The sequence below is a fragment of the Lytechinus variegatus genome, chromosome 11, assembly GCF_018143015.1.
Source record: "Lytechinus variegatus isolate NC3 chromosome 11, Lvar_3.0, whole genome shotgun sequence".
Classification (NCBI taxonomy): Eukaryota; Metazoa; Echinodermata; class Echinoidea; order Temnopleuroida; family Toxopneustidae; genus Lytechinus; species Lytechinus variegatus.
Window position 1 is genome coordinate 7,443,094 of NC_054750.1, and position 24,912 is coordinate 7,468,005.

General features: G+C 35.6%; 1 protein-coding gene across 1 annotated transcript in view; it reads left to right on the forward strand.

Annotated features, from left to right (window-relative positions):
• The window catches only part of LOC121424184 (tyrosine-protein phosphatase Lar-like), an 87,047-nt gene extending 70,180 nt beyond the window's left edge, over nucleotides 1-16,867 (forward strand). Inside the window, exons 29-46 of the mRNA XM_041619793.1 lie at nucleotides 2,908-2,960; nucleotides 3,574-3,666; nucleotides 4,414-4,640; nucleotides 5,094-5,181; nucleotides 7,214-7,290; nucleotides 8,054-8,090; nucleotides 8,592-8,689; nucleotides 9,028-9,144; nucleotides 9,652-9,806; nucleotides 10,297-10,432; nucleotides 10,852-11,001; nucleotides 11,435-11,534; nucleotides 12,202-12,278; nucleotides 12,717-12,851; nucleotides 13,779-13,907; nucleotides 14,169-14,326; nucleotides 15,001-15,136; nucleotides 15,644-16,867. Coding sequence (XP_041475727.1) covers nucleotides 2,908-2,960; nucleotides 3,574-3,666; nucleotides 4,414-4,640; nucleotides 5,094-5,181; nucleotides 7,214-7,290; nucleotides 8,054-8,090; nucleotides 8,592-8,689; nucleotides 9,028-9,144; nucleotides 9,652-9,806; nucleotides 10,297-10,432; nucleotides 10,852-11,001; nucleotides 11,435-11,534; nucleotides 12,202-12,278; nucleotides 12,717-12,851; nucleotides 13,779-13,907; nucleotides 14,169-14,326; nucleotides 15,001-15,136; nucleotides 15,644-15,718 — 2,041 coding nt within the window. The 3' untranslated portion in view covers nucleotides 15,719-16,867. The remainder of the gene's footprint in view (nucleotides 1-2,907; nucleotides 2,961-3,573; nucleotides 3,667-4,413; nucleotides 4,641-5,093; nucleotides 5,182-7,213; nucleotides 7,291-8,053; nucleotides 8,091-8,591; nucleotides 8,690-9,027; nucleotides 9,145-9,651; nucleotides 9,807-10,296; nucleotides 10,433-10,851; nucleotides 11,002-11,434; nucleotides 11,535-12,201; nucleotides 12,279-12,716; nucleotides 12,852-13,778; nucleotides 13,908-14,168; nucleotides 14,327-15,000; nucleotides 15,137-15,643) is intronic.
• The last annotated feature ends 8,045 nt before the right edge of the window (nucleotides 16,868-24,912 follow it).

The window sequence follows — 24,912 nt, forward strand, 5'->3', positions numbered from 1 at the left end:
CAAGAACGACTGGTAAACCTTTCCTACGCGCTAAATAATCACCAATGACTATCAAATGGTGAATACCATTTACCACAAGATAGGATCACCAGTCGTTCTTAAAGTCACTCTGAACCTATGAACAGCTCTATGAAACGACCCGAGGACTATTTTCATTTGATGCACTTTTATATTTCTCTTTACCTTTTTCTTTCCCTGTCTACCTTTTCTCTCCTCTGTGTATAGTTTTCATCTTATCATATCATGTTTATGATCTTTTACAGGTTTACCTCTTTCGCTCATTTTACGATATCCCTACACCCCTCCCCCTCTCGACCACTCGTATACAAATGCCCTTTTTACACAGGATTTTCTTAACCCCGGACTATCGCTAACCCCGTACTATCCTTAACCCCGTACTATTTTTTTTCCTTTTCACACATGCCAAATTGTTATTGCTAACCCCGGATAAGGAATGCTTGCTTTTTACACACGAAACTCGCTAACCCCGGACTAGTGGTTTTTGTCGATCATTCGTAGTACAAGTGCTTCACTCGTACACTTTTTACACACGCTACAATTTCCTTAACCCCGTACTATAGGTAGGGCCAAATAGTACGGGGTTAAGCTTAGCCCACTTTTCGTTTTACACATGCGATCTTAACCCCGTACTATTGCTCTTAGCACCGCAATTGGTGGGATAACCCTGCTTTTTTGCAGGGCCAAATAATCCCGTACTATAGGTGGGGTTAGCCCACTTTGCAAAAACGCTGTGTAAAACGAAAGTGGGCTAAGCTTAACCCCGTACTATAGGTGGGGCTAAATTGCCATTTAGCCCCACCAATAGTACGGGGTTAAGGAAATTTTAGCCTGTCTAAAAAGGGTCCTACATGATTTTATCATTTCAGCACTAACATAATATGAATAGGGGATATTGCTTCTCAACTATTGATCTTAAAATTCTATAAAGATTCACATACCATTATATATAGCATTCGCATTTGCGAAAGCAATATTGTTGTGATGTTAGCTTTATATCTTGTATCATAAAAATCAATCAGGGGAAAGGCATTTTATAATTTTCTAGCTGCCCATCATGTTGGATCAAATTCATCATTTCAAGGGACCTTAAAATAGATGTTTAAGCGGAAAAAATATTCTTAAAATAAGCGCGAATTTTTGTAGGCAGCAAGGGCATAGTGCATTTTAGATGATTATTTAGATGTGGGTGGGGGGAATACAGATGCTAGATGTTAATAATTTTCAAAATGAAAACGCTACTTGAACATCGTACTTAAGTTTGGAAATCATTAAAAATGGTTTCATACATTTCACAATTTTATAAGTCAAGGAAGGATATGGGATTTCATAGGCATATTAATGAGTGAGACGATAGGAAATTATGTGATGCAAGCAGATCTGAGGCCCGTTGCAGAAAGAGTTGCAATTAATCGCAACTCTCAAAATCATGTGCAACTTGAATTTCAACCAATCAACAGGGCGCATTTGCGACTTGCGATTGATTTTTTTTTACTTGCGTTTAAACGTAACTCTTTCTGCAACGGCCACCTCGCCACGGAAGGCAAAACATTTGATTTAAAACCTATTATCTTATACTAATGATAATCATGATGATAATTCGATGCAGTGATAGATTACTTTCCATCCAAATTAATATTCATACAAAAATAAAAGATGCACATTACTTGTCAATGATATGGGCAAACGAGTGTAAGTCGATTTCAAAGCTTGACTTTGAGCAAAAGCTTAGACGTAGTGGTGACGGAAACCTTAATCTTGATACTTCAACATTAGATATAGATAAAGAGTTCAAGAATGGAGGCCAATCTTGAACTCATCTTGAAGACTGGTTACCCACCATATCTTGCACTCTCACGAGATACGTGATATACACTCTGATTCAACATGGATTAGGTCACCAGGAAACATGGTATTTCACCAAGAACTTACAAAAAAATTATCTTTCGTCGACTTCACAGACAAAATGAAAAACAGGAAATTCGGGATAAAAAGAACTGCTACTGAAATACAGGAAAACATTTTCAGAAATCTAATGAATGTGTTTACGCGACACTCTGTTTTGAAAGATATTAATTCAAAGGCAGTAAAATGAATTATGCCGCAACCGCTTTCTTTTATCTATCTGCCTTCTTTGTCCTTAACTGCTGTTTTCTGAATTGTTTTTCGTGTTGCCATCATCAGAATAAATAACATCTTGATATAAGATAACAATTTATATTTTTTCTTTCGTTAAAATTGGAAGAAATATACATTAAGCCAGAAAATATGGAACAGCATCCACACATTTTCTTCGATTTGACGTCATTGCATATTACTTTGTCTTCCTTTAAGAAACACTATCAAATGTCTTAGATAACCAAATCTATTTGAATAGAAAAATATTATTGTAATTAGATAGAATATATTTGTATTATTGCATTTCGTATACGTTTCATTTTCTTTGAAAAAAAATTACTTAGTGTGCACTCTTAATTGAAAACGTAGGCCTATCTTAGAGGCTTTCAGGTCCTATGGTATAGTAACATTATACACATCGTTAAAATCTTGTTTGCTTAATATATATTATAGCAGATAAATCTATAGGCACTTTCCTCCTTTGCTCATGTATATTATGTTCATTTGTTTAAATTATTTTTCATCAATTATACTGATCTAAAATATGGATGATGATGATAATGATGGTCATGGTTTATGGTGGTGGTGGTTATGATGATAATGATGAGGATGATGATGATAATGATGAGGAGGATGATGATGGTGATGATGATAGATGATGATGATGATGGTAGTAGCAACATAGGGTATTTGTATAACGCACATTAACCCGATCATATATGTTGCAATTTGATATCATTGTTTACCGTAATTGATCTCAATTGTTCTCAGGAAACGACTTCATACAACTCGTCCCAAAGAAGGCATCGGTCTGTCTGCTTTAGGTACGTAACATTCAATTTGCATTCGGATAAGGAGCTTCGATGAACGTCTTTGTTACAAAGATCATGATTTGTTCTAGGATAGGCTATCGGATAATCCGAGTATATAGTTTTATACTCAGTTTTATAGTGGGTGTTTCATAAAGCTGTCCACAAAGTTACGCAGAACTTTGCGAACGACTGGAACACGTTCTTCGGTGCTATGTTCGCTACATGGGATATATCATCGAGCACAAGAAATGGTCACCAGTACTGTCATTCGTAACTTACAAACATCTTAATGAAACATCCATCTGATGACATGAACATGATAGATATAGCTTCAATAGGTCTCATGCGCTTGCCTTCCTGTAACTTGAAAACATTACGAAGCATTCTGATAGGAAAGGATTGTAATCAATTGTACCAATATTTCATAGAAATTTAGAATAACATCTCAATCGATTGACGAATAATTATCTTCAGGTCAATCTTGAAATCAATGAATTCTCCAAACCTTTCTCTTTTACAAACTGTTATTATTATTGATGTCAAGTAGAATTTACTGAATGGCACATTTTTCATGATAATGTTTAAATAAAATCTGAAAAATCATTACATTTTTTTTTAACGTTAGAAAGCGGTGGGGAGAACGGTGGATCCATGTCTAACGGAGCCAGCACAACGCTGCCCGCCCTCTCACGGTCAACAGGTGTATACAAGGCAAAACGTAAGTGATTAATCTGAAAGCTACCGAGGGTATATAAGCCCATGTTTTTCCTTCTATTCAAACTACAACGTGGAATGGGTAGTAAGGGGAATACATCGCCCTTAAAAAGGACCAGCGACATCTTTTGCTAAAATGGAAAACGTTTGCCACTCCTCTCCCCTTTCCCTTTGCAACTGTATACACCACTTCCCTCCTTTGTATTTTTTAAGTTAATTATACTATTTTATGCACATTAAAAGTTCAATTGGTGAGAACATCCCTATTCGTAATACCTTTTACCACAAATGAAATTCGCCCTCACAAAAGTGTTAAGTTTTTAAAAGATTCCTATTGTACAACTTGTCACTTTAATATACCTCAATAATTATTATTATGTTTATACATCTTTTAATTGTACTTCTTGAGAAGACACAGGTTCTTGAAAAAAAATGAGAAGAGATGGGTTCTTAAAAAATTTCATCGAAATAGCGAAGAGCTGTAGTCTGCCATTCCTTTTATTATGACATACTTCTGATTCTTGGTTGACCATCTCCGGATCCATCTAGCTGGTAAATCGCCAAGCGTGATCCGGGAGCGTGATACGTCATATCCGATTGAGGGGGAATATTAACCGTATTACCGTGATCATGCTCCAAAAAAGGATTGAGTTTTAACTCCCTAACAGCTATCTCAAAACTACAAGAACAAAATTAAAATACAGGTCAGTTGTATAAGTAGATGCAAATAACCAAATACGTCTCTTTTTAGCAAGAGGACTATCAGTAAATGCCATCCAAAATGGTCAGAATGGACACGGTATCAAGCGGGGTAATGGCGCCATGAGGCAACGCCCGAAGACCGCTCCAAAACCATCAAATCCTAGCTCAACCAGGGCAAGATGGCAGGCGCCACCAGCAGTCAAGATAGTGGAGTTATCAAGCTATGTCAAGGAGAAGACTGCCAATGGCGAGATGTGTTTCAAACTTGATTATGAGGTGGGTTTACTTCCAGAAAATAAAGCAAATATTGTTTACCATCAAGTTTACTTTACAGATATCCTTTTACCTTTATTGATTTCAAATCGTGCATTTTTCATCCATACATATTATTTTGTAGCTCGTCAAGAATGAAATGGTCTAGATTGGAAGCGAATATGAAGACCATTATTCTCTTGAATTATATAAGATCTTATTTTTAATTTTGACACCCCCCCCCCCAAAAAAAAAGAATTTCATTGGCATGCTGACTATGACTTAACCAACAAAACTTTATTGTATTAGTGTTCGCCTAGTTGCTTTTGAGGTGAGGGTGAATAAAAGAGGTCAGGAATTGACTGTAAAGTTGTAATGTAATGTTACACAAGTAGGCGAAATGTAACCTTAGATGATACAAAAACTTTTGTTTCCAAGAATGACGAATAGCATATTCTATTTCATTTATTATCTTAGCGGCTTCCTGATGGTCAGATGTACACGTGGGAAGTAGCAACAAGACAAGAAAATGTCTCCAAGAACAGATATATCAACATCATTCCATGTAAGTATGTGCAGAATAAAGGCCTAACTTAAAGGCCTACTTACACATGTATATACGCACCAGCATTAAAAGAAAAAGAACTTTCTATATGAAATAATAGTATGTGAAAAGTTCAACACATACACATACAACCAGGACGTTTATCTTCATCATCTTGAAGAAGCAATTACTCTGGAAGATGGAAAAGAACCAAGACAAAATTTAGTTTACAACCCCTTCCACAGTCAAAAGCTTTAGTAAAAGACTCTAGCTAACGTACCATTCCCTTCCCGGATGCTTATTCCCATCATAATAATGATAACAGTGCTCAATGGTCAATGGTTTTTAAAGGGTTCCATTGATATCAAAATTGGTTAAAAAGCCACTTTAGCTGAATTCTAAATGAACTCTAAAAGTCAACGTAATCATGATTATAAACCTTTATGTGGGGACGTCGTGGTCCCGTGGTGAAGACTCTCTTCTTTCAATCAGAGGGACATGGGTTCGAATCACAACCATGGCGTGTTTTCCTTCAGCGAGAAATTTAGCCACATTGTTCTGCACTCGACCCAGGTGAGGTGAATGGCTACCCGGTAGAAAGATATTCTTCGAATACTTAGAGCCTATATGGAGGCTTGGCTGCAGCCGGGTATTATGATACAAACTGCAGTAGAGTATATTGATATAGTTCTTGCGCTGTATAAATGGTCCATATCATTGTTATTATTATTTAGTCCGTCCAAGAGAATCCTAACCATATGGCATGATGAAGCGCTCAACCATGTTTTAATAATACCCTACATTGAACAAGATAAAGTAATCGTATGAATATTACGACAAACATTGCTATTGCTTAATATCCAATATTTTCATCAAATGAAAAATGTCAGCTATTTCTGTGCTACTTCCGTTACTTGATGTTTTGATAATCCGATCTATTTTGACAATCCCATCATTATAACATCAAAGTGGCAAGTTTTGTATTAATAAATAGAGGGGTAAAAATAATGTTTGGTATATATAATTTTTTTTTCTTCTCATGGGCAAATAAATACATAGCAAAGCTGTTAAGTCACTTTATTACACGATGATACAATATCCGCTTAAATTATTTTTAAAAACACCTGCTAGAAAACTACAAACATGTGTGCAAAAGTATGCCCCTTTCAATATCTAAAGATTACATTCGTTGAATTTGAAGTCCTATTAATTGAAATTGACGTGCTCAACCACAACATGTTTGGAACGGCTTCCGTTCGTGTTTGTTTGGGTGATATATGGTTGCCAATTTGAGTGATTATACTGATTAGCTAGGGAAACAATATGGACCTCTTTCTGTCTGCAGATATAAGGCTCGTGGTTAGTACTGTCCATTTTGTTCCATGACTAATGATTCCTACCTAGCTTCATGTAGATCAATGATGATTCATGTTTGCCCACTCGGTTGGAATTACGCCAGTGTAGTTTCTACAGTTCAGTTATAGCCAAGTTTTCAACCTTGGATCTATTCATGAAAATAAAGTGATCGATTGGAATCTAGTCCCTTCTAGATGTAAACATCTTTCGAATTGGGTAGTATTTTTATATCACATATTTACTGACGAACATAGAGGGCGTTAACATTGACTACAACCATTGTGTCCGTTTTCTTACAATAATTTCAACGAAGGGAGCCGAGTGTTGTATCAAACGTTTGAAGTCATAAGAGAATTTAAATAACATTCTTATTTGGTGTAGGCTTAAAGGAAGAGTGTTGATATTCTCCCCTTTTTTCAAAATATATCTTCTGAAGGTTGGTCTTAAGATTTCTATCGATTTGATTTTATTTTCCATGGAAAAGTTTAAAGAACCATTAAAAAAATTGGTCTCTGTGATTGAAACACCATCCCCATTCGATAAAAAAAAACAATTTAAAAAAATTCCAAGTATGAATTTCAAACAGTACACTTCAACCAATCTCGTTACAGAAGGCTGTAATCCGTCTCTTCCTCAATAAATTTTAATCAAAAATTAATGCATTAATAACTGTTATCCGTATATTCTTCTTACTCAGATGACCATTCCCGAGTTATACTGGATACAGATCTAGATGCTCCACACGAAGATTATATCAATGCTTCATTCGTCAGTGTAAGTTTCTGCCCCTGGGCCACATCTGAGATAAAAGTTATTTTGAAGAAAAACCTTAATGAATACTGTAATTGTACTAAAACCTGAATAAACATGCTTTGCCTTTAAAAAAAATATTTTAACGTGTTTTATATCAGTAGTTTGTGAATCGCCACTGAGAATGAATGTTATGGAACATGGGGTAATAATAGCAGGGCCCACTGGGAGAACAGTTTTCAGAACTAAAGTGGCTACCCTGGATACATATGCCGTTTTCTCGTGTACTCAAGAGAACATGATAACAATTGTAACGATTTTTAACTTGGACAAACTAAACTTATATTCTATCAAAAGGGAAAAAAGTGAAAATACATCAAAGTTGCACTGGATGTTAATGTTCCTGTTTAGTATACGTTCTAAATTGATAAGTTGGTTAATAATTTTCCTCATACAATGCACAATCGCCGCCAATATTTCTCTGATGCAGTTGTGCAAAAATGGGTGCGGCTTAAACAAGAATGTAACTGTTTTGTGAAAAATAAGCTAAATTTCAAAATGTCATAACTTTCTCTTTTACACCTGACTTTGATAACATTATCAGGGTTATGCTTGTTCGACTTTTCTTTATTGATTCAAATAAACAAGTTTAGGGTATAGTCGACCTTTAGTGTTTTAAACCTAATGTTTAAGCGAGATATCAATTTTCGAATGACTCCAGATTTAGAATAGATGTTTTCTAACTCAAATAAGATGAATTAATTTAAGATTCTTATTTTCTTTTCAGGGTTATCTGAGACCCAAGGCCTATATTGCGACGCAAGGTGAGGATTTTTGCAATTTTATTCGATTTACTAGAATTTCAAATAAATGTGTAATTATGCTGACAATTCTGGCCAACCAGTCTATAAATATGAAACATGGAAGTTGCGCATGCACATTGCTTTTAACAAGAGTAACTATTGAATACATATAATGATTCCTATTAGTGGAAGGAGGAAAAAATCAGACATTCACGATTGAATGCCATGAACTCGTTAGCTTCAATTAGAAATTAATTATTTATTGAAACAATTCATCTGCGTCTGAAACTTTTCCTATCTCTCACATTCATGTATCATAATCAGATAATGAAATCATGTATTATATGCTGAAATTAGTTATTTCTGATAATATTCGAATTCAGAATTTGATACGATTGTCATGATTTGAGTTTTGTTGGAGGTGAAAAGCAATCAAAGCAAGCATAGGTTGTCGCCACTGTCTGGACTGAGAAATGTGATTTATTCTTTTTAAACAATAACATTCATCTAAATTGTCTTTAGGTCCTCTGTCGACGTCTGTGTTTGATTTCTGGAGAATGGTCTGGCAAGAGAGAGTTCCAGTTATTGTCATGCTCACAAAACTAGTAGAAAATAAAAAGGTAAGAGAACTAAGAGAGAATTATGTATACTGTTGAATATCTGTATCCTTATATTGACCAAAACTTCCAGCAGGACAAGCAAGTACTGTGCCTAATTTACAACATTTGTAAGATATGAGTCTGCTTGGTTAGTAGGTAGGCCATGGTATTATTAGACATTTTAAAGGAAAAATATACATAAACATACTAATACTCTAACGCAAACCCTCACACTTTAACGTCGCCTGAAATGTTTCTGTAAGCAGTCTTTTGACCGTGCTCCGTAAGTGTTTTCAGTAATGACGCAATTTTGCAAGTAAACAACTTTTCGCCTTTATTTTTTGTTTTCCTTAACATAGAGAAAGTGCGACCCGTATTGGCCTGAAGACATTGAGACTTACGGTGATTTCACGATAGCAGTAGTAGCCGAGAGGAATTATCACAACTACACTGAAAGAACTCTGACGATTAGAAAGGTAATTACGAGTTTATATAACATCAAAGTTTGTTCCACTCCTTGGTTAAGAAATAAAATCATGAAATCTAAGCTGACAAACGGTCATACTGAAGATCATAATACAGATAGCGGATGTGGGACAGTGTAGTATAAGAAATATCAATATGAAGTATTTTAGCAAAGATAATAGAAAAATATAATGGCTTTGAAAACCCATATAACTTCTGTGACTTCCATAGTTTGCGCAGTGGCGTGGAATAGACAGAAAATATAACTTAGATACTAAATAGAAGGTATATTGTACCGATAATCATTTTTGTATAATATTGATTTGTGTAATCGAGCCAAAATTGTTAATTTTTGATGAATTATCTACTTTTGATTTGAACTTATTCATATTTAATTTGTTATGTTGAATTTGTAGATATTAAAAAAAAAACTGTTTCAGGTTACATTATGTAATTTTTAAGGTCAACATTTATCTGGTTGGGTGTAAAGGATTAATGTATTATTTTTTTTACGACAGGCATGGGATCCAGAGGAGAGACGTGTACAACACTTTCACTACACTTCTTGGCCTGACATGGGACTTCCCCTCAGTGCCACGCCCCTTCTAGAGTTCATCACCCAGGTCAAGGAGTTTGAAGCCAAGCCTAGCGGACCAACCATCGTCCATTGCAGGTATTTATGCTGTTATTAAGCTGTTATTGTTCGCTATGATCATGACGATTGAAAATTGTTTTGAAAAGTTTTTTATGCGCATATGAAGAATATTAACATTCGTCGAAATGTTCAAATATTGAAAAGAATCGATATCCTTTCATACTTGATAGGAGGTATTTTCTTAAAATTTGTAACCCATAATAACTTTAATAGGTATTGGTTTAAAGAGTTCCGCAATCAACTAAGTTGCGGTGAATGATAATTGGAACAATGTAGAGGAGTTTCGTTATCACTCTTCCTATAACAAAAGACAAGAACGTTGTATGCCTTCTCTAATTATCCCTATGGAAATAAAGAAGTTTAAAAGAACAAAACCGATCATCATCGTCTTCAATATGATTTAAAACTATTTCATGGTTACAAGAACTCAAACCGTGCTCGAAAAAAAAAACACCTTTGATGCCATCCAATCATTGGTACCCTTATTTCTTACTTTTCTTGTTTTCAGTGCTGGTGTTGGCCGTACTGGTACGTACATCACGATTGATTCTATGATGGATATGGCAGCCAGAGAACAACAAGTCAATGTGCTTGATTTCATCTATAGAATGAGGACCAAGAGGGTCAAAATGGTCCAAACACCAGTAAGTCACATCTCAAAACATTAATTTTAAAATAACAATGGCCATGGATGCAATATCAATTCACTTCGATTTCAAGTAAAAAGGTAACCCATGGAATAAAATAATTTTTTTTAATGTAGTTTACATATTAAAGAGAAAAATAATGGGCCCAAGATTGACCCTTGCAGAAGTCCGCTCTTCGATGATGTTAGACATGTTAGGAGGGAGAAATACTTATCATGATTAATGAGGGGAGGGTTAAGATATAATAGTCCGCCGCCGATGTTTTGTGCTCGAATATTTTAGTGCTAGTCAACGAACTTACCTAAATTAGACTTTAAATTTTGACACGAAATATATGACTTTTGAATTTAATTCGATATCCCATTTACTTTCTTTCCAGTCGACTTTATGCCCTCTTTCGATTTACTCTTTTCTAGGAGCAATACGTGTTCATCTACGAGGCACTCCTTGAGTGTCTGCTTTGTGGCTACACATCTGTACCTACCAAGAGTATTGTACCTTACTTCACCAAACTCGAACAAACCAACCTACATACAAAGAGAACCTTCCTCGAGGAACACCTTCGTGTGAGTAGAAAAACAAATTGAGCAATGTTGCCATTCTTGATGCTGTCTTATAAAGCTGAACGGTTTACGCTCGACTTTATACACGACATGTGACCCTTTCCACATGCCCCAAAGTTTCCCTGGTTAAACATAGTGATAGAGAACATTAAACATTCAATTGAATAGTATCTACGATGTATCCCAAGTTCTCATTTATATATATATTTATTCGCTTTATACCCCTTAAAAATATCAAGGGATATATCCACATCTCTAAAAATATAGTTACAGCCAATTGTCAGTTTTGAGAGGAAAAACACACACCCAGTATTTTAGCCTGAATTTGTTTTGCTTTGCTTTAGTAGTCTTAAACAGACAAAGAACTTTCACGTGAATGTTGTGTAATGTATACTTGGTAACTTTATCGTTCTCTTTCACTTCTAAATATGTCCAGGCTCTAGATGCAATGTCAATATTCTATAGTGATGTGAGTATGCAAGCTGGCAAGAGTGCTGAGAATCATCACAAGAATAGATATCCAGATATCATACCTCGTAAGTAAAAAGCATAGCGTTTAATGTTTATTCCTTGCCGCTGTCATTCTATTTATGTAGACACCCATCTTTTTTGCCCTTCTCAAATTCTTGCCTCTTGTACAAGAATTATTGAGGACGGACATCAGATTTTCTGTTAGATTAATCATTTTTTATTTTGTTTAGTATGTATTCATTCCCTTAAAAATTAATTAATTAATTAATTAATTCCCTTAACAATTAAAATAATACTTTATATCTTAGTTTGATATTAAAGTGTACTATAATTATTTAAGAATATAGACAGGTATACTATATTTTACTACGTTCAATTATATATTGAATTCTTTGACGCGGAAAATCAATTTAAATTCAAATCTGATCAGAATAGAGTGTTTATTCATCTTTAATTGTTCTTTTTTTAAACGAATTTTGCTGATCAGATTTAACTAGCTAGCTAACTGATCACTTTGCTGGGTTACCGGTAGAAAGTCTTAAGAATTCCTTTCGCCTTACAAATTTTATTATAGTAATTTTACCTGTCACAAATATTATCTTTAAGAAATTAGTTATAAATAAATAGACTCCACAAGTGTCACAAAATAATTTATAATCATGCCATTATATGAGCTTACGTTTAAACAACTGAGTAAAAATCGTTAATGTCATGTATTTTTTCTTTGTCTAGTTGACAAGTATCGACCATACTTAATGACAGGCTGTGGAGAAGGACAAACAAACTACGTCAACGCAACGTTTTTAGATGTAAGATATTTTTTTACGTTTGATACTTTAAGATCAAACTATTACAAACTGAGACAAAGTCAATTTGGAAAATATTCAAAGCAAGCACATAATTTCTTTCTCTAATTTCTATCATGGTTTGATTTGATTTTTAAAACCAAATTTCAGACCACACATCTTTTCACTCATTTCAAATCAAATTCTATAAAAAAAATAGTCTATTACCTACATATTTTAAAATAATTTACCATACTTTCATGCAAAATGTGTTGACGTTGTTTTTTTAGATCAGTTGTTTTCGATATGATCATCCATGTTCAATTTAAGGGACGATTTCCACCCTAGCTTAATAACAAGAGATAAACATATTGTATTTGTCAAATTAAAGAAATATATTGCTGTACCTCATAAGTGAAGTCTTAAATTGTTGGATTTCCTATATTTATATTAATTTCATAGGGGTTCAGCAGACGTGATATGTACATGGCAACTCAGATGCCCCTCCCTCATACCATCGAAGATTTCTGGAGGATGATTTATGATTACAACTCTAATGTCATTGTCATGCTTAATGATATCAACAAGAACGATCAGGTAAATAGCTAATTAAACATCATTCACCATATTATTACTTTGATAACTGAGTTTCATACAGGAAATGTAATGGCCCCGTTTCGTAAAAGATTTGCAATTATAGTGATTTTGTCATTGTGGTAACTTCCATTGTAACAGCTAGTGCTTAATAGCTGCCAGTCATGGTTTCCATGGTAATGGCCATAATGGAAAGGTTGCCACATTGTTAATCTTTATGACAAGGCATCAGTTTCTCGTATTCAAGGGGTTACCGTATTTATAAAATCATTCATAATTATGATAGTTTTTTATCATATTATAAGATTAATAAACGTTATTCTGCTCATCAATTGTCGTTTCAATGAACATTACAAAACTTAACATTGCTCATAACTTTAAACAGTGTTATAGGTTTCTTCATTGTGACAAGGATGTGGCAAATATGGTGATAAACATTGGTATTATTTTCGGATCCTATTTGTTGTGATATTTGCTTTGTGATACAATTTCTGTAATGAAGATATGACTAACTTGATTCTTATTTTAATCGTACTATTAGTAATACATGAATATATGTTATGGATTCATTTGCATTGACATTATTTTGTTATGCCACGTTTATGATAATTACGCGAGTTGTAAAGTGATCATAGTGGAAAATAAATATCATTAATCTCAAATTAACTATCGAAAAAGAAATAACAATATATTTGGTCTGTGCTTAGTTTCTGTCCTTGCTGTGACTGTGGCGTTTACTGTGATAATCGATTTTTGCAACTTATCAGTGATATGAATTCGATCATCAGGATGTAGAATAGGAATGTTCCGAGGGGACGTCCCAAATCTCGAAGTGGAAAGAAATATGGCAGGTAATATGAACATCAACTAAATGAAAAGAACTTTCATAAAGCTAACTGTTATTCTCTTGGTCGTATGTTATTCCTTTAGACGTGTGCTCAGTACTGGCCTGCTGGGGACGAGTCTCTGATTGGTCCATTCGTCATTGATGTTTCAGCAGAGGAGAGGGAAGGTGACGTCATCATTAGGACATTCCTCCTGTCCAATACGAACACGGTAGTAAGTTTCACAATATCGTTGTTTCTTTCATATCCAGTTATTAGACTATTACTATGGTTGGTTAAAAGTGACTGTGTCCGATGGATCATAAGACTTGTCATTTTATGAAACAATTCCCACATGTAGGAATGTTCATAGTTGAATGTGCATGGTGAGAGAGACACAAAGACAATCATTGTGTAAAGTTGAATAATTTCTTCTGTGGATGTGGCAATGATTATATACACAACATCTAATCATTATTTTTAAAAATTGTTTTAGGCCACTGAGAGTTCGAGAGTGATCCGTCAATACAGCTTCATAGGCTGGAAAGAGAGGCAGAAGTATCCTAAGAGTCTATCATCTCTTCTATGTCTCCTGGAGCTAGTCGAGGCTGGTCAGAGGGATGTGGGCAATGGACCTATTACTGTACACTGCATGTAAGTATTCACCATCTTTATGTCACGGTCTTGCAGGCAGAATCAACTCCAAACCGATTGATGATATGTCATTGGAAACAATGTAATCGCTTTGGTCGGTTTCCATAAGGATGACCATAGCATAAATGAGTCCCAATAGCTCAGTTCGTAGATCGACTATATCGTATAGGCCTATTCAGTTATCGACCTGGATTGCATAAAACTTGATGCCCCAGTGCCATTTTGAAGGAATTATCATTTTCCAAGTCCCTCAGAAAGGGCATTAAGCAGTTGGTCCTCTGATTGCATACTTCCAAATGTTCACGCTCTCCTAGCAATCATGGATGTGTTTCATGAAAATGTGCAGCTCCTACTATTTAATTTCAATCATTGGCCCGGATTGGCTGAGAAGAACTGCTCTCTGATTGTTACAATGGTTACTGTAGGAGCTAACAGTCTAGTAAGTGCTGACAAGCTTTATGAAAAAGAACCGTGATATGCAGTGTTGCTCCACGAGTAGGCCTATTTTGGTGGCAGCGGTGGGATTGATGTTCATCTGTTTATGATATCACTGTTACTTGTTTGTACTCTTTTTGTTGCTATTTTTCTGCCAGTTGCTCCGAAGCTAAGTCTTTTAGCAGCTACGTAGAATAAATATTAATACAAATAAATCAGTAATTCCTGTTGTTTTACAGGGATGGTGCAACACGGAGTGGTCTTTTCTGTGCTATCATGTCAACGATCAGTAAGCTGAAAACAGAAGGTAACATTGATGTCTTCCATGCTGTCAAGAAGCTTAGGAAGTGCAGTGGAAGGATGGTTCCAACAGAGGTAATTATCATTTCACCAATCTTCCTCTTTCTTTAGTACCCCCCCGTACAAAAAAAATCATTTCTTTCTAAAGATAGCATCCAAACCTGAAAAACTATATTTGTTGTTCGCACGTTGAGGAATCCACTCTCTTGTCGCCATTTATAAATGATTTAGATGAAAATATTTAAGTGAATGCAGACAATACTCATAATGTTAACTTGTCCCGAGTAGCAATAAAAAATATAAAGACATGTTTATAAAATGAAGAATTAATTTATTAATTCATATACAAACTTTTTGTAAATTTGAAGTAGTCATGCTACAAAACAATAAAAAGATTTTATCTGTTAAATAGGAAACGGAAAACTTTGTGAATACATGCTACATGTTATTTTCTACGAGAATATTGGCAAGAAAGTTTCGATTTTCACCAAATGGTGTATGTGACTGCTTTCTACATGCGTAGTGGAGGCGTGGCAGTTCCAAATAAAGCTTGCAATGATTCTTTTATTCTTCTATTTCCAGGAGCAATATTTGTACATTCACGACGTTGTCCGGGAGTATCTTGCATCATGCGAAATCTACGAAAACTTCAGGTAGATCCACCAGGAATTCCAATAAAAACTCTGTATTATCGGAGATGTTGCAAAGACACAAAAGACTTGGTATAAATCAAGAGAATTGACAGAGAGCCCTATTTTTTTCTGAAAAGAAGTGATGAAGATCGGATCGCCAGGACTATAATGACTCACAAGTGGACAAGAAGAACCGATGAGAAGTGCCACTGAAGATATCATCTTCCAATCTTCGAGGAGTTTGTTTTAAAACTTTGCAAAGGTATACAAGCATCAAGGATGATGCATCCTCCTCCGAATTTGTGATGGTTTTAGTTAGAGCAACGTAATTGAATGCGAGGAAGAAAATAAGCTGCATTAAACTTAGGACCATTCAGTGGATAGAACTTTATATCGATGATAAACGACGATAATCATGGGACCGGTTATTAGTCGATAGAACATTATATGCTACCCAGGGTGTGTATGCATCCAAGGAGACAGTCTCTGGTGTGATCAAGTTTGGAGGCATCGCAATCATCAATTTTCAACAGACATCGAGGATCGTAGCTGATTTTTAAAATGAACGTAGCTTATTCTTTTATTGGCCGTCTGTAATTTCCAGAGTTTTGGAGTGAAACCAGCTTAATAGAATGGGGACAAAGTGGCTTTGTGCCGAAGTAAAATAGTAAGAAAAACACCTGTGACGGAGACGAAACGTTTGGTTGAAAGCCAGTTCTTCTTTTTCAAAGCACTTGTTTACATTACTGTATACTCCACACGGATGTGTTCAACTAAATCTTCAGTGTTAGGTAACATTATTTTGGGTTTCTACACGAAATTTGTTACGACGACGTCAGAATTAACGTTGATAGTAAACTCAATTCAAAACACGTAAGTGTATTGTAACGGTTATACCGTTACATATTGTCGATATTGCTATAACTTCAACATTTTTATAACAGCGATATATTATTTTGTTTACCAGCGCACTGTGAGATATCAAAATACTTTGGCCAAGATGAAACCTGTGCTTGAATGCAAACTCATTTTCTTCAAAATACAACTTAAAACAGTATCAAAGTGGCCGACTGTATTTATTGTACCGATACATAATTCTGTACGTGTTTTATGACAGCAGCAACGTCAAAGGAATGTTGGTATTCCATTCACAACACATAGCTCTACGCCTTATTTATTAGTATGTCATTAATACAGTTACATAATCAAGTATACAATCAACGTGATCAATATTTACAGTGAAAATGAATAAAGGCATCAATGATTATAAATCATTCAGTATTTTGGAAGAAGAGGAAGAAGTTCTAAGAAGAAAAAAAGAAGAAATATAAGAAAAACGGAGGAGGAGGGAGAGGAAGAAGAACCGAAATAGAGCAATACAATATATTATCGATATACAAATATGATTTTGTTTGTAGAAAGGGGAAGAAAGAGGAAAATAAATGTAGCTGATATTCTCCTGGTATGAGAATAATGTTGTGTAAATTATGTAAACATTATGTATCAATACAATGTGACGTAATAATTAGAATTTTGTTTATTGATATGTTGGATGCACAATATGGACCAAATATTTTAGATAAGATGCAATTAAGCAGTGTAAATAATACATCATGTGCAATGGAACAGAAAACGATATATAATATTTTGTAAAATATCTGTTGAGTATTGTAGAAAAAAAACATGCCTAGATAAAAGTCATTTCATATTTGTTTAATTTAATGATTTTGAGAAATGTAAATAAATGAAGTCGGTCTAGGAATGTCCTATTTGTATTCCAAAATGTAATCTTTCAAAATCATTGGAGACATGCGGAAAGAAACTGTTTGTAATCTTAATACTTAATATACTTTTTACGTAACCAAGATAACACAAGATAGAGAAGCAATTTGTAAACGCTTGTTATTTATATTTAGTATGTTATTTAAAATAATTTGAGTGGTGCTATATGGATAACTCCACATAGACCAAAGTCAAATGATGTTTTGAAAGAAAGACAATCAAATAGTATGTGCCTTATTGCAAACATCATACTTTCAAGTGCCTCTACTCTTCTAGGTTGCGCATGCGCGGCTAGTTAACGTTTAATATTTAAATCTGATAAGAATACGCAGAACACTGTTTGGTATGAAGTGCAATTCAAATGTACAGTCGTCTTTGTCATTGTATTTTTATGATGATGAAATCAATAAAACAAAAAATATCAATGTAAATGTGTCTTGTCATCATCAATGAGATGTGATACTTTTTTCCCCTACTGGATAAGATTGGTTTCATTTTTTGCGCGATTTTTATTCACCCTAATTACTCATTCAGTATCAAAATGATCTCTAATCATTTTCTTAATAATATCTTCAGAGTTTACAACGTTTCAAACGTGTTATGTTAATCTACAACCACACAGACCCCCTCAAGAATGCGAACTGATGTCCAGCGTGATAGTGGTATAAAAACATATTGGATTTCATATTATTCCTATGGTAGTCACATCCCAATGATATGAAAAAAAATAAATAAAGATTAAAGGCAAAGTCTACCTAACTTCAATTAATTTCAATCTAATAATATCTAGACCAAGCAGAACTTCGCAGCAAACTTCATGAATTTTTTTTACAGGCATTACCGTTTACTAGTAATCCACAGGTTACTGATATTTTAAAGCGAAAATCAAACGTTCAATATTAAAGAAAAGATTGGTATGCTCTTGCCCCGGCGGGTAACCCCCCCCCCCCTCTCAAAAAAACCTTTTTTTTAGTAGCGTGTGATTTAGTCTGATGATCTGAGTATTCATCATATTCATAGACCAAGTACATCATGTACATACAGACCTATTACGTGAATATAAACAATAGTGGCTGCTACAGACGGTTGACATCATCTACGATCTTGATCTACTATTTTGCATTTCAGATGAGAATTGTATAAAATAGAAATCCGTACTGATGTTGAAATGACATCGCACTGAGATCATAACGTAAACCGCGTAGAAAAAGGATGAAAATAAGAAGAGAAGAAATACAAAGAGCTAATGAGCATTAAACAGTCCAGATTTTGTTCAATGAAAACTCATTTGCACATTGGTTAAAGGTGAGATAAGAATGATAAAAAATGGGATCCTTATCGGGATTAAAAGTGCTTTATACAAAATTATAGGCCATCACAAGCCACATTATAAACTTATGGGAAAAAACGATGGAAATAGTACATTGATGCAAATTCAGTGACATGAAAATATTACAGAAAGGAAATATTTTGAATAATATGAGAGATTATGTATATTTTGGGAGATGGTGCAACATTCAAAAATTTGAGCCAATTTCATACATGAAATATCTATTAGATTGTTATGGAATGAATGTGATTTAAAGTCTCATATAATCACGATAAACCAATAAAATTGTAAAGTTTGTGGGAAATATTACTGCCCTTACTCTCCTCTTTTTTAATGATTTTATGTCATCCCCTTACTTCGACAAGAAATTGATGCCCCTTCCTTTCAGGTCGATTTGGCGCCAAATTGATCTCAAGTGGATCAATATTGTGCCATTAAGGACAAGTCCACCCCAACAAAAACTTAAATGCATTTTAAAGTTTCGCTTATTTTCAACAAAATAGTTATATGAACGAGCCAGTTACATCCAAATGAGAGAGTTGATGACATCACTCGCTCACTATTTCTTTTGTATTTTAATATATGAAATATTTTTATTTTCTCGTCATTGTCATGTGAAACGAAGTTTCATTCCTCCCTGATCACGTGGAATTCCATTATTTTAACATTTTGTGCTTCAGGCAAGGAGGTCCTAATCGTCAAATTTGTAAAAATTAAAATTTTGTTAAATTCAAACAATAAAAAAAAAAAATAGTGAGTGACATCATCGAATCTCTCATTTGGATGCAACTGGCTCGTTCATATGACTATTTTGTTGAAAATAAGCGAAACTTTGAAATGTCATAAGTTTCTTATAGTTTCCGGCTTATTTTACATCCGATTTGGATGAAATTTTCAGCATTGTGCTTGTCTGATTTTTCTTTATTGATTCAAGTCAACATTTTTCTGAGGTGGACTTGACCATTAAGTTCAAGGTCAGTTGATTATTTTTGCGCCCCCGTGTTAAACTTCCATTCTGCTCACCCTTAAAGGTTAAGATTTTAAAAATTCAGATTTGTTTCCTTTCCTCCCTCTCTCTATCTCCTTCTTCCTCCTCTCCCTATCTTTAGATTTCGTTTCTAGTCTATCTTTATTTTTTTCGTTTAAGTAATTTCCTTCCCCCTTTCCTCATTCTTCTTGTCTTTTTTTCTCTCTCCCCCCATTCTATTTAATTCTTTCTCTCTACCTCTCCCTACGATCCGTTCCTCTTCTTTTCTCTATCTTTTCTTTTTATTTATTTCTCATCTCTCTTTATTACCCTTCCGCATTCCCTTCTCATTTTCTCTCTTTCTCCCCATTTCTAGTGCCCCTTCACTTACCCCGGTGGGGAGCATGGCCCCCAAAAGCCCCCCCCCCTCCCCTCCCAGTCTCCCCTGGATACACGCAAAAATAAGAAGACTGAGGAGGATGGGACAGAATTAGAAGTTATAGAAAATGTAGAAGTAGTACAGAAGAAGTAGTAGTAGTAGTGGTGGTAGTAGGTAGTAGTAGAAGTAGTAGTAGTAGTAGTAGAAGTAGTAGTAGTAGTAGTAGTATAGTAGCAGTAGTAGTAGTAGTAGTAGTCGTGGTGAAAATATAAATCCTAATTTTAGTATTTTGAAGAAGAATAAGAAATACAAGGAGTAGCAGTAAAAAAAGGGATAACATACAAGAAGTAGTAGTAGTAGTAGAAGTAGTAGTAGTTGTTGTTGTAGTAATAGTAGTAGAAGTAGTAGTAGTAGTAGTAGTAGTAGTAGTAGTAATTGGTAGTAGTAGTATTAGTAGTAGTAGTAGTGAAAATATAAATCCTTCTAATTTTAGTATTTGAAGAAGAATAAGAAATACAAGGAGTAGCAGTAAAAAAGGGATATCTTAGGTCTAGGACTCTATCATTTACATTGCCTGACATATGTACATCCATGTATTTTGTTTTATTATCCGATAGAAATTGAAACTTAAAGCCAAAATTGTAATCATATACCTTTCCATAATGGAAATTACCGTTTGCGTCTATGTGAAGCCTTGATCCTTCCAATAAAGGTAAAGTATGGACCTTTACCTTCAGTTGTGTAGCAAGCTCTTGAGCGAACTGTTGGGTTACCTCACATCCCAGCAGTCCGACCGAATGAATATCCCCCTTTGTGGATTTCAAGACATGGGCCAGCTTGCTTGCTCCACCAGCGTTGCTAAACAGTCCATACCCCGTCTGGGGAGTCGAATGTTCAAGAAGCAATACCTCATTGTTTTGCTTTAGTATTTTCATAGCTTTTCCCGCCGCACTATCACAAAATGCTGATTTAGATGTGATTTTAACCCACTTTCCTTCCATTTGAAGACGATCCGCGATAACAGCAGCGCGTTGTGTCTCCCATGCATGTTTGGTTGATTCGGTGACACTGACTGTGCTACCGGTGCGGGCATTCGGATTGTCGGCTCGGTTACTATTCCACTTCCATTTGCCAAAGGTGCTGCTTTGTTGAGGAGGCACTATTAGCTTCCCTGTGCCGACTTGTTTGTAAGCCTGATACTCCATCGAATCTTTCGGTAGTGTCTTGACTTCTTGAGCAGTCAGTCCAGTTTGTTCGTACAACCGCTGCTGGGCTTTAAGTTTAGCGGCGTTCTGCCCTGCAGTTACACCCGTGGTTATCCCCTGCAGGAGCCCCTGTCCAAGAATATCCCCAAAATCTGGCAGAGGGACAAAAACATCCTTCTCGTCCTTCTTTGAATAGATTGCATAAGATTTACGAGTCTTGTTGTCACATCTGATCTCGACAAATCTATATCCGGCAGCCTCCATCTTTCGTCTTGTAGCTCCAGAATTGATTTCTTTCGAGATCAATCCAGATCCAATACCTGCAATTGTTCCCGAAGCTACGGCCAATGTGGCAGCTCGTTTTACACCGATTGTTCCTGCATTCACTAAAGAACCTGTGCCCTTCACAGTCCCAAGGGTCAAGAGCGAAATACCAACATTGAGTCCCACATTGCCCCACTCCTCTCCATGATCTATTCTCTCCTGCTCCGGACTCAATTCCTCACCGAAATCTTTTCTGATTTCGTTTTCAACCAGTTTGCCCGTGTAGGGTATGATCCCACCGCTACTCACAGCACCTTTAGCTAGTCCAACTGCAGTTTCTTTTCCCAACTTGTCCCCTTCCCCTTCTTTCGCACCTTTATCGATGACTTTGTTCATGCCTGCAGCACCTTCATTGAGGGCACCTGAAACTGGATTAGGGATACCAAGGGTAGCAATCTGGACACCAATACCCCCGACTTGGCATGCGGCAGACATCGTTGTAGCTCCAAGTTTTTCCCCCTTTTCACCAGCTTTTTCAATTAAGTTGGAAGCGAGTTCAGTTTGACCGACCATAGCGGTGGCCCCGGAAGCAACAGAGTCCCACAGTTTGACCAGCAGTTCCAAGAACGCTGTCATCCGCCCAGTTCCTCCATCTATCTCTCGCTCGTTCAGGGTTTCCAGTGACAGCATCACCGAGTGACTGAACACTTCTCACTACTTCATCTAAGATTGGAATTTTAAACATGTTCCCCTGGTAGTTTATACCGAATTCAGATCTAACAAATATCTGCGTAGGGCTACGAATTTGTGACAAATTGGAAGCTTATATCTGGATATATATATAGTTTTCTATTCGATCGAGCGAATAGTCACAAAGACTGTCTATTGAAAGGACCAATTCATTATTCAAACGGGGGGGGGGGGTTAATGGTTGGTGTATTCTATTATATCATTTACATCCCTGACCACTTTGCACCATCATTACGCTCTTTATTGTCAAGTAGAATTAATGAAATTGTAATGGGTATATGGATCACTGAAGTATTCTGTAACATTACATAATATTATTGCAGAAGAAGACGAGTTTTAATGTTACAGAATACTTGAGTGATCATTACCCATTACAATTTACCCTGTCCGTTCTCCACTTACCAGACTTATCCCTTCCTCACCACGCAAGAAATAACATGTACTTACTTATTCTGTAATTCTTGCACAAAATGCCCCTCTCTCTCGCACAGCCTTATGCATTGGAACTAAACATTTTCTGGAATAGATGTCTACATTACATTCAAATTAAGTACAGCTCTATACTCTGTGGGTCTCAGAAACGGATGGAGGATACAGAAGAATAATAATAAAAATGCCAAGATCATGTACTTCTTTATCTAATAAATGACCCCCAAAATTTCAAAATGGAAGCGCCCAACTTGATACATTGTTGCTTCATTTTCTGATTGGCTATACAAGAGGCGGAGCTCCCTGTTAAACCGCCCCTTGAGTGCAACTTACTTTATGCCGTTCAAAAGCATGACTGCAGTTTAACCCGAAAGAGAAAGCAATTTTAGAGCCCAAATACAAGTGTTATTTTATTGATGCACTCGACCCACTTAAAAAGTTTGTTGTACTCGCCTAATATTTTTTTCCGAGGTGACACAATATTGAAAATATTGGACGACTAGAAGGGGAATCCCCGAAGTTTGTACAGCAGAGTCAGAGTCCCAGGGCGGGAGGGTAAGTTAAAAATTATTTGCTAAAATTGTCTGTATAAACAATAATCATAATACTGGATGTCCCATTTTTCGGTCAATACAAGGAAATATAGGACTCGCTTTGCAAAATATTGGACTCGTCTTCGACTCGTCCAATATTTATGCAAAGCTCGTCCAATACTTCCTTGTATTAACCTCAAGGCCATCCAATATTATATAAAGGTGTTCCTTTACAAAGAAAATCCCAACAATTATAGTACCAGTTCCTGAGAAATACTTGTACTTTTTTGCCATTTTCCCCAAATAAATGCATCCACAATCTCGATGATACGGATGGAACGCATATAAATGAATTTCGATCACGGAATGGGTTCATGTGATAGGTGTATATGGCATGAACATGATGAAAATACAGTTTTTCACAATCATGAAATGTTACTCCTTTTAGGTGAAGCTTGCAGCCTCGCAAGTTAAAGCTGGATTTTTCATGGCATATTAATTTAGAGTTTAATTCATTAAAAAAAATCTTCCCTATCAAATTTTTTTTTGGAAAATTGGGGTTTTGGGTATTTATAGCTCTAGTCCACTGTATGACCGAACTGGTGACGGGCGACAATTGCTTCGGAGTTATTTTATAAGATACAGGCCTATGGGTAGGGTTAGATTGAAATGGGGTTTTATGAAGGTATAGGCCCATATTCTGAAGTCAGGTTTAACTTAGACCACGGTCTAACACTGTGCTAAAATTATGGGAAGCCAAAAGTGTCAAAATTTTTATTAAGTTGTATGTTTCTTATGCTTACTGTGCTCTTTCCTGATTCATCGATGGTGAATACAATCATCTATTTATACTTCCTAGGCAATTATGAATGATTTGAGAGCCAAATTGAGCTGAAATATGATATCTCTACTGTTAGTGATTTGTGTAACAATTGGCTGTCCATACTTAAATCACAACTTTAAACCTGAGTTTAAGTTAAACCTGACTTCAGAATACGCGCCTTAGGGTTGAAGTTGGTTATTCCATCCGCGCATGTGTGTAATTAACAGCGGACCAATTGTCGTCTAAGCAAACTGTCACCGCTTGGACTACCCACATGTTCGCCGTCTGAACACACTCTTAATCAATGGACAAGTCCACCCCTAGAAAAGGTTGATTTGAATAAAAGAAGAAAAATCCAACAAGCATATTAATGAAAATTTCATCAAAATCGGATGTAAAAAAGGAGAAAGTTATGACATTTCAAGTTATGCTTAATTTCATAAAACAATTATATGCACATCCTGGTCAGTATGCAAATGATGAGATTGATGACGTCATCCACTCCATCCACTAGAGGTCGTGTGGTCTAGTGGTTAAAGCATATGGATCAGCCAAGTTATTTATTGTCAAGTCCTTATTTTCAAATCTGGAAAAAATTAAATAATGTATAATGAAAGAAAAAGAAACAAAACATATGTTGGGTGGATGACATCATAGACTGTCTCATTTTGCATGCCCCTGAATGGTGCATATCACTGTTTGGTGAGAAATAAACGAAACTTCAAAAAGGTCATAACTTTCTTCTCTATTTATTCAA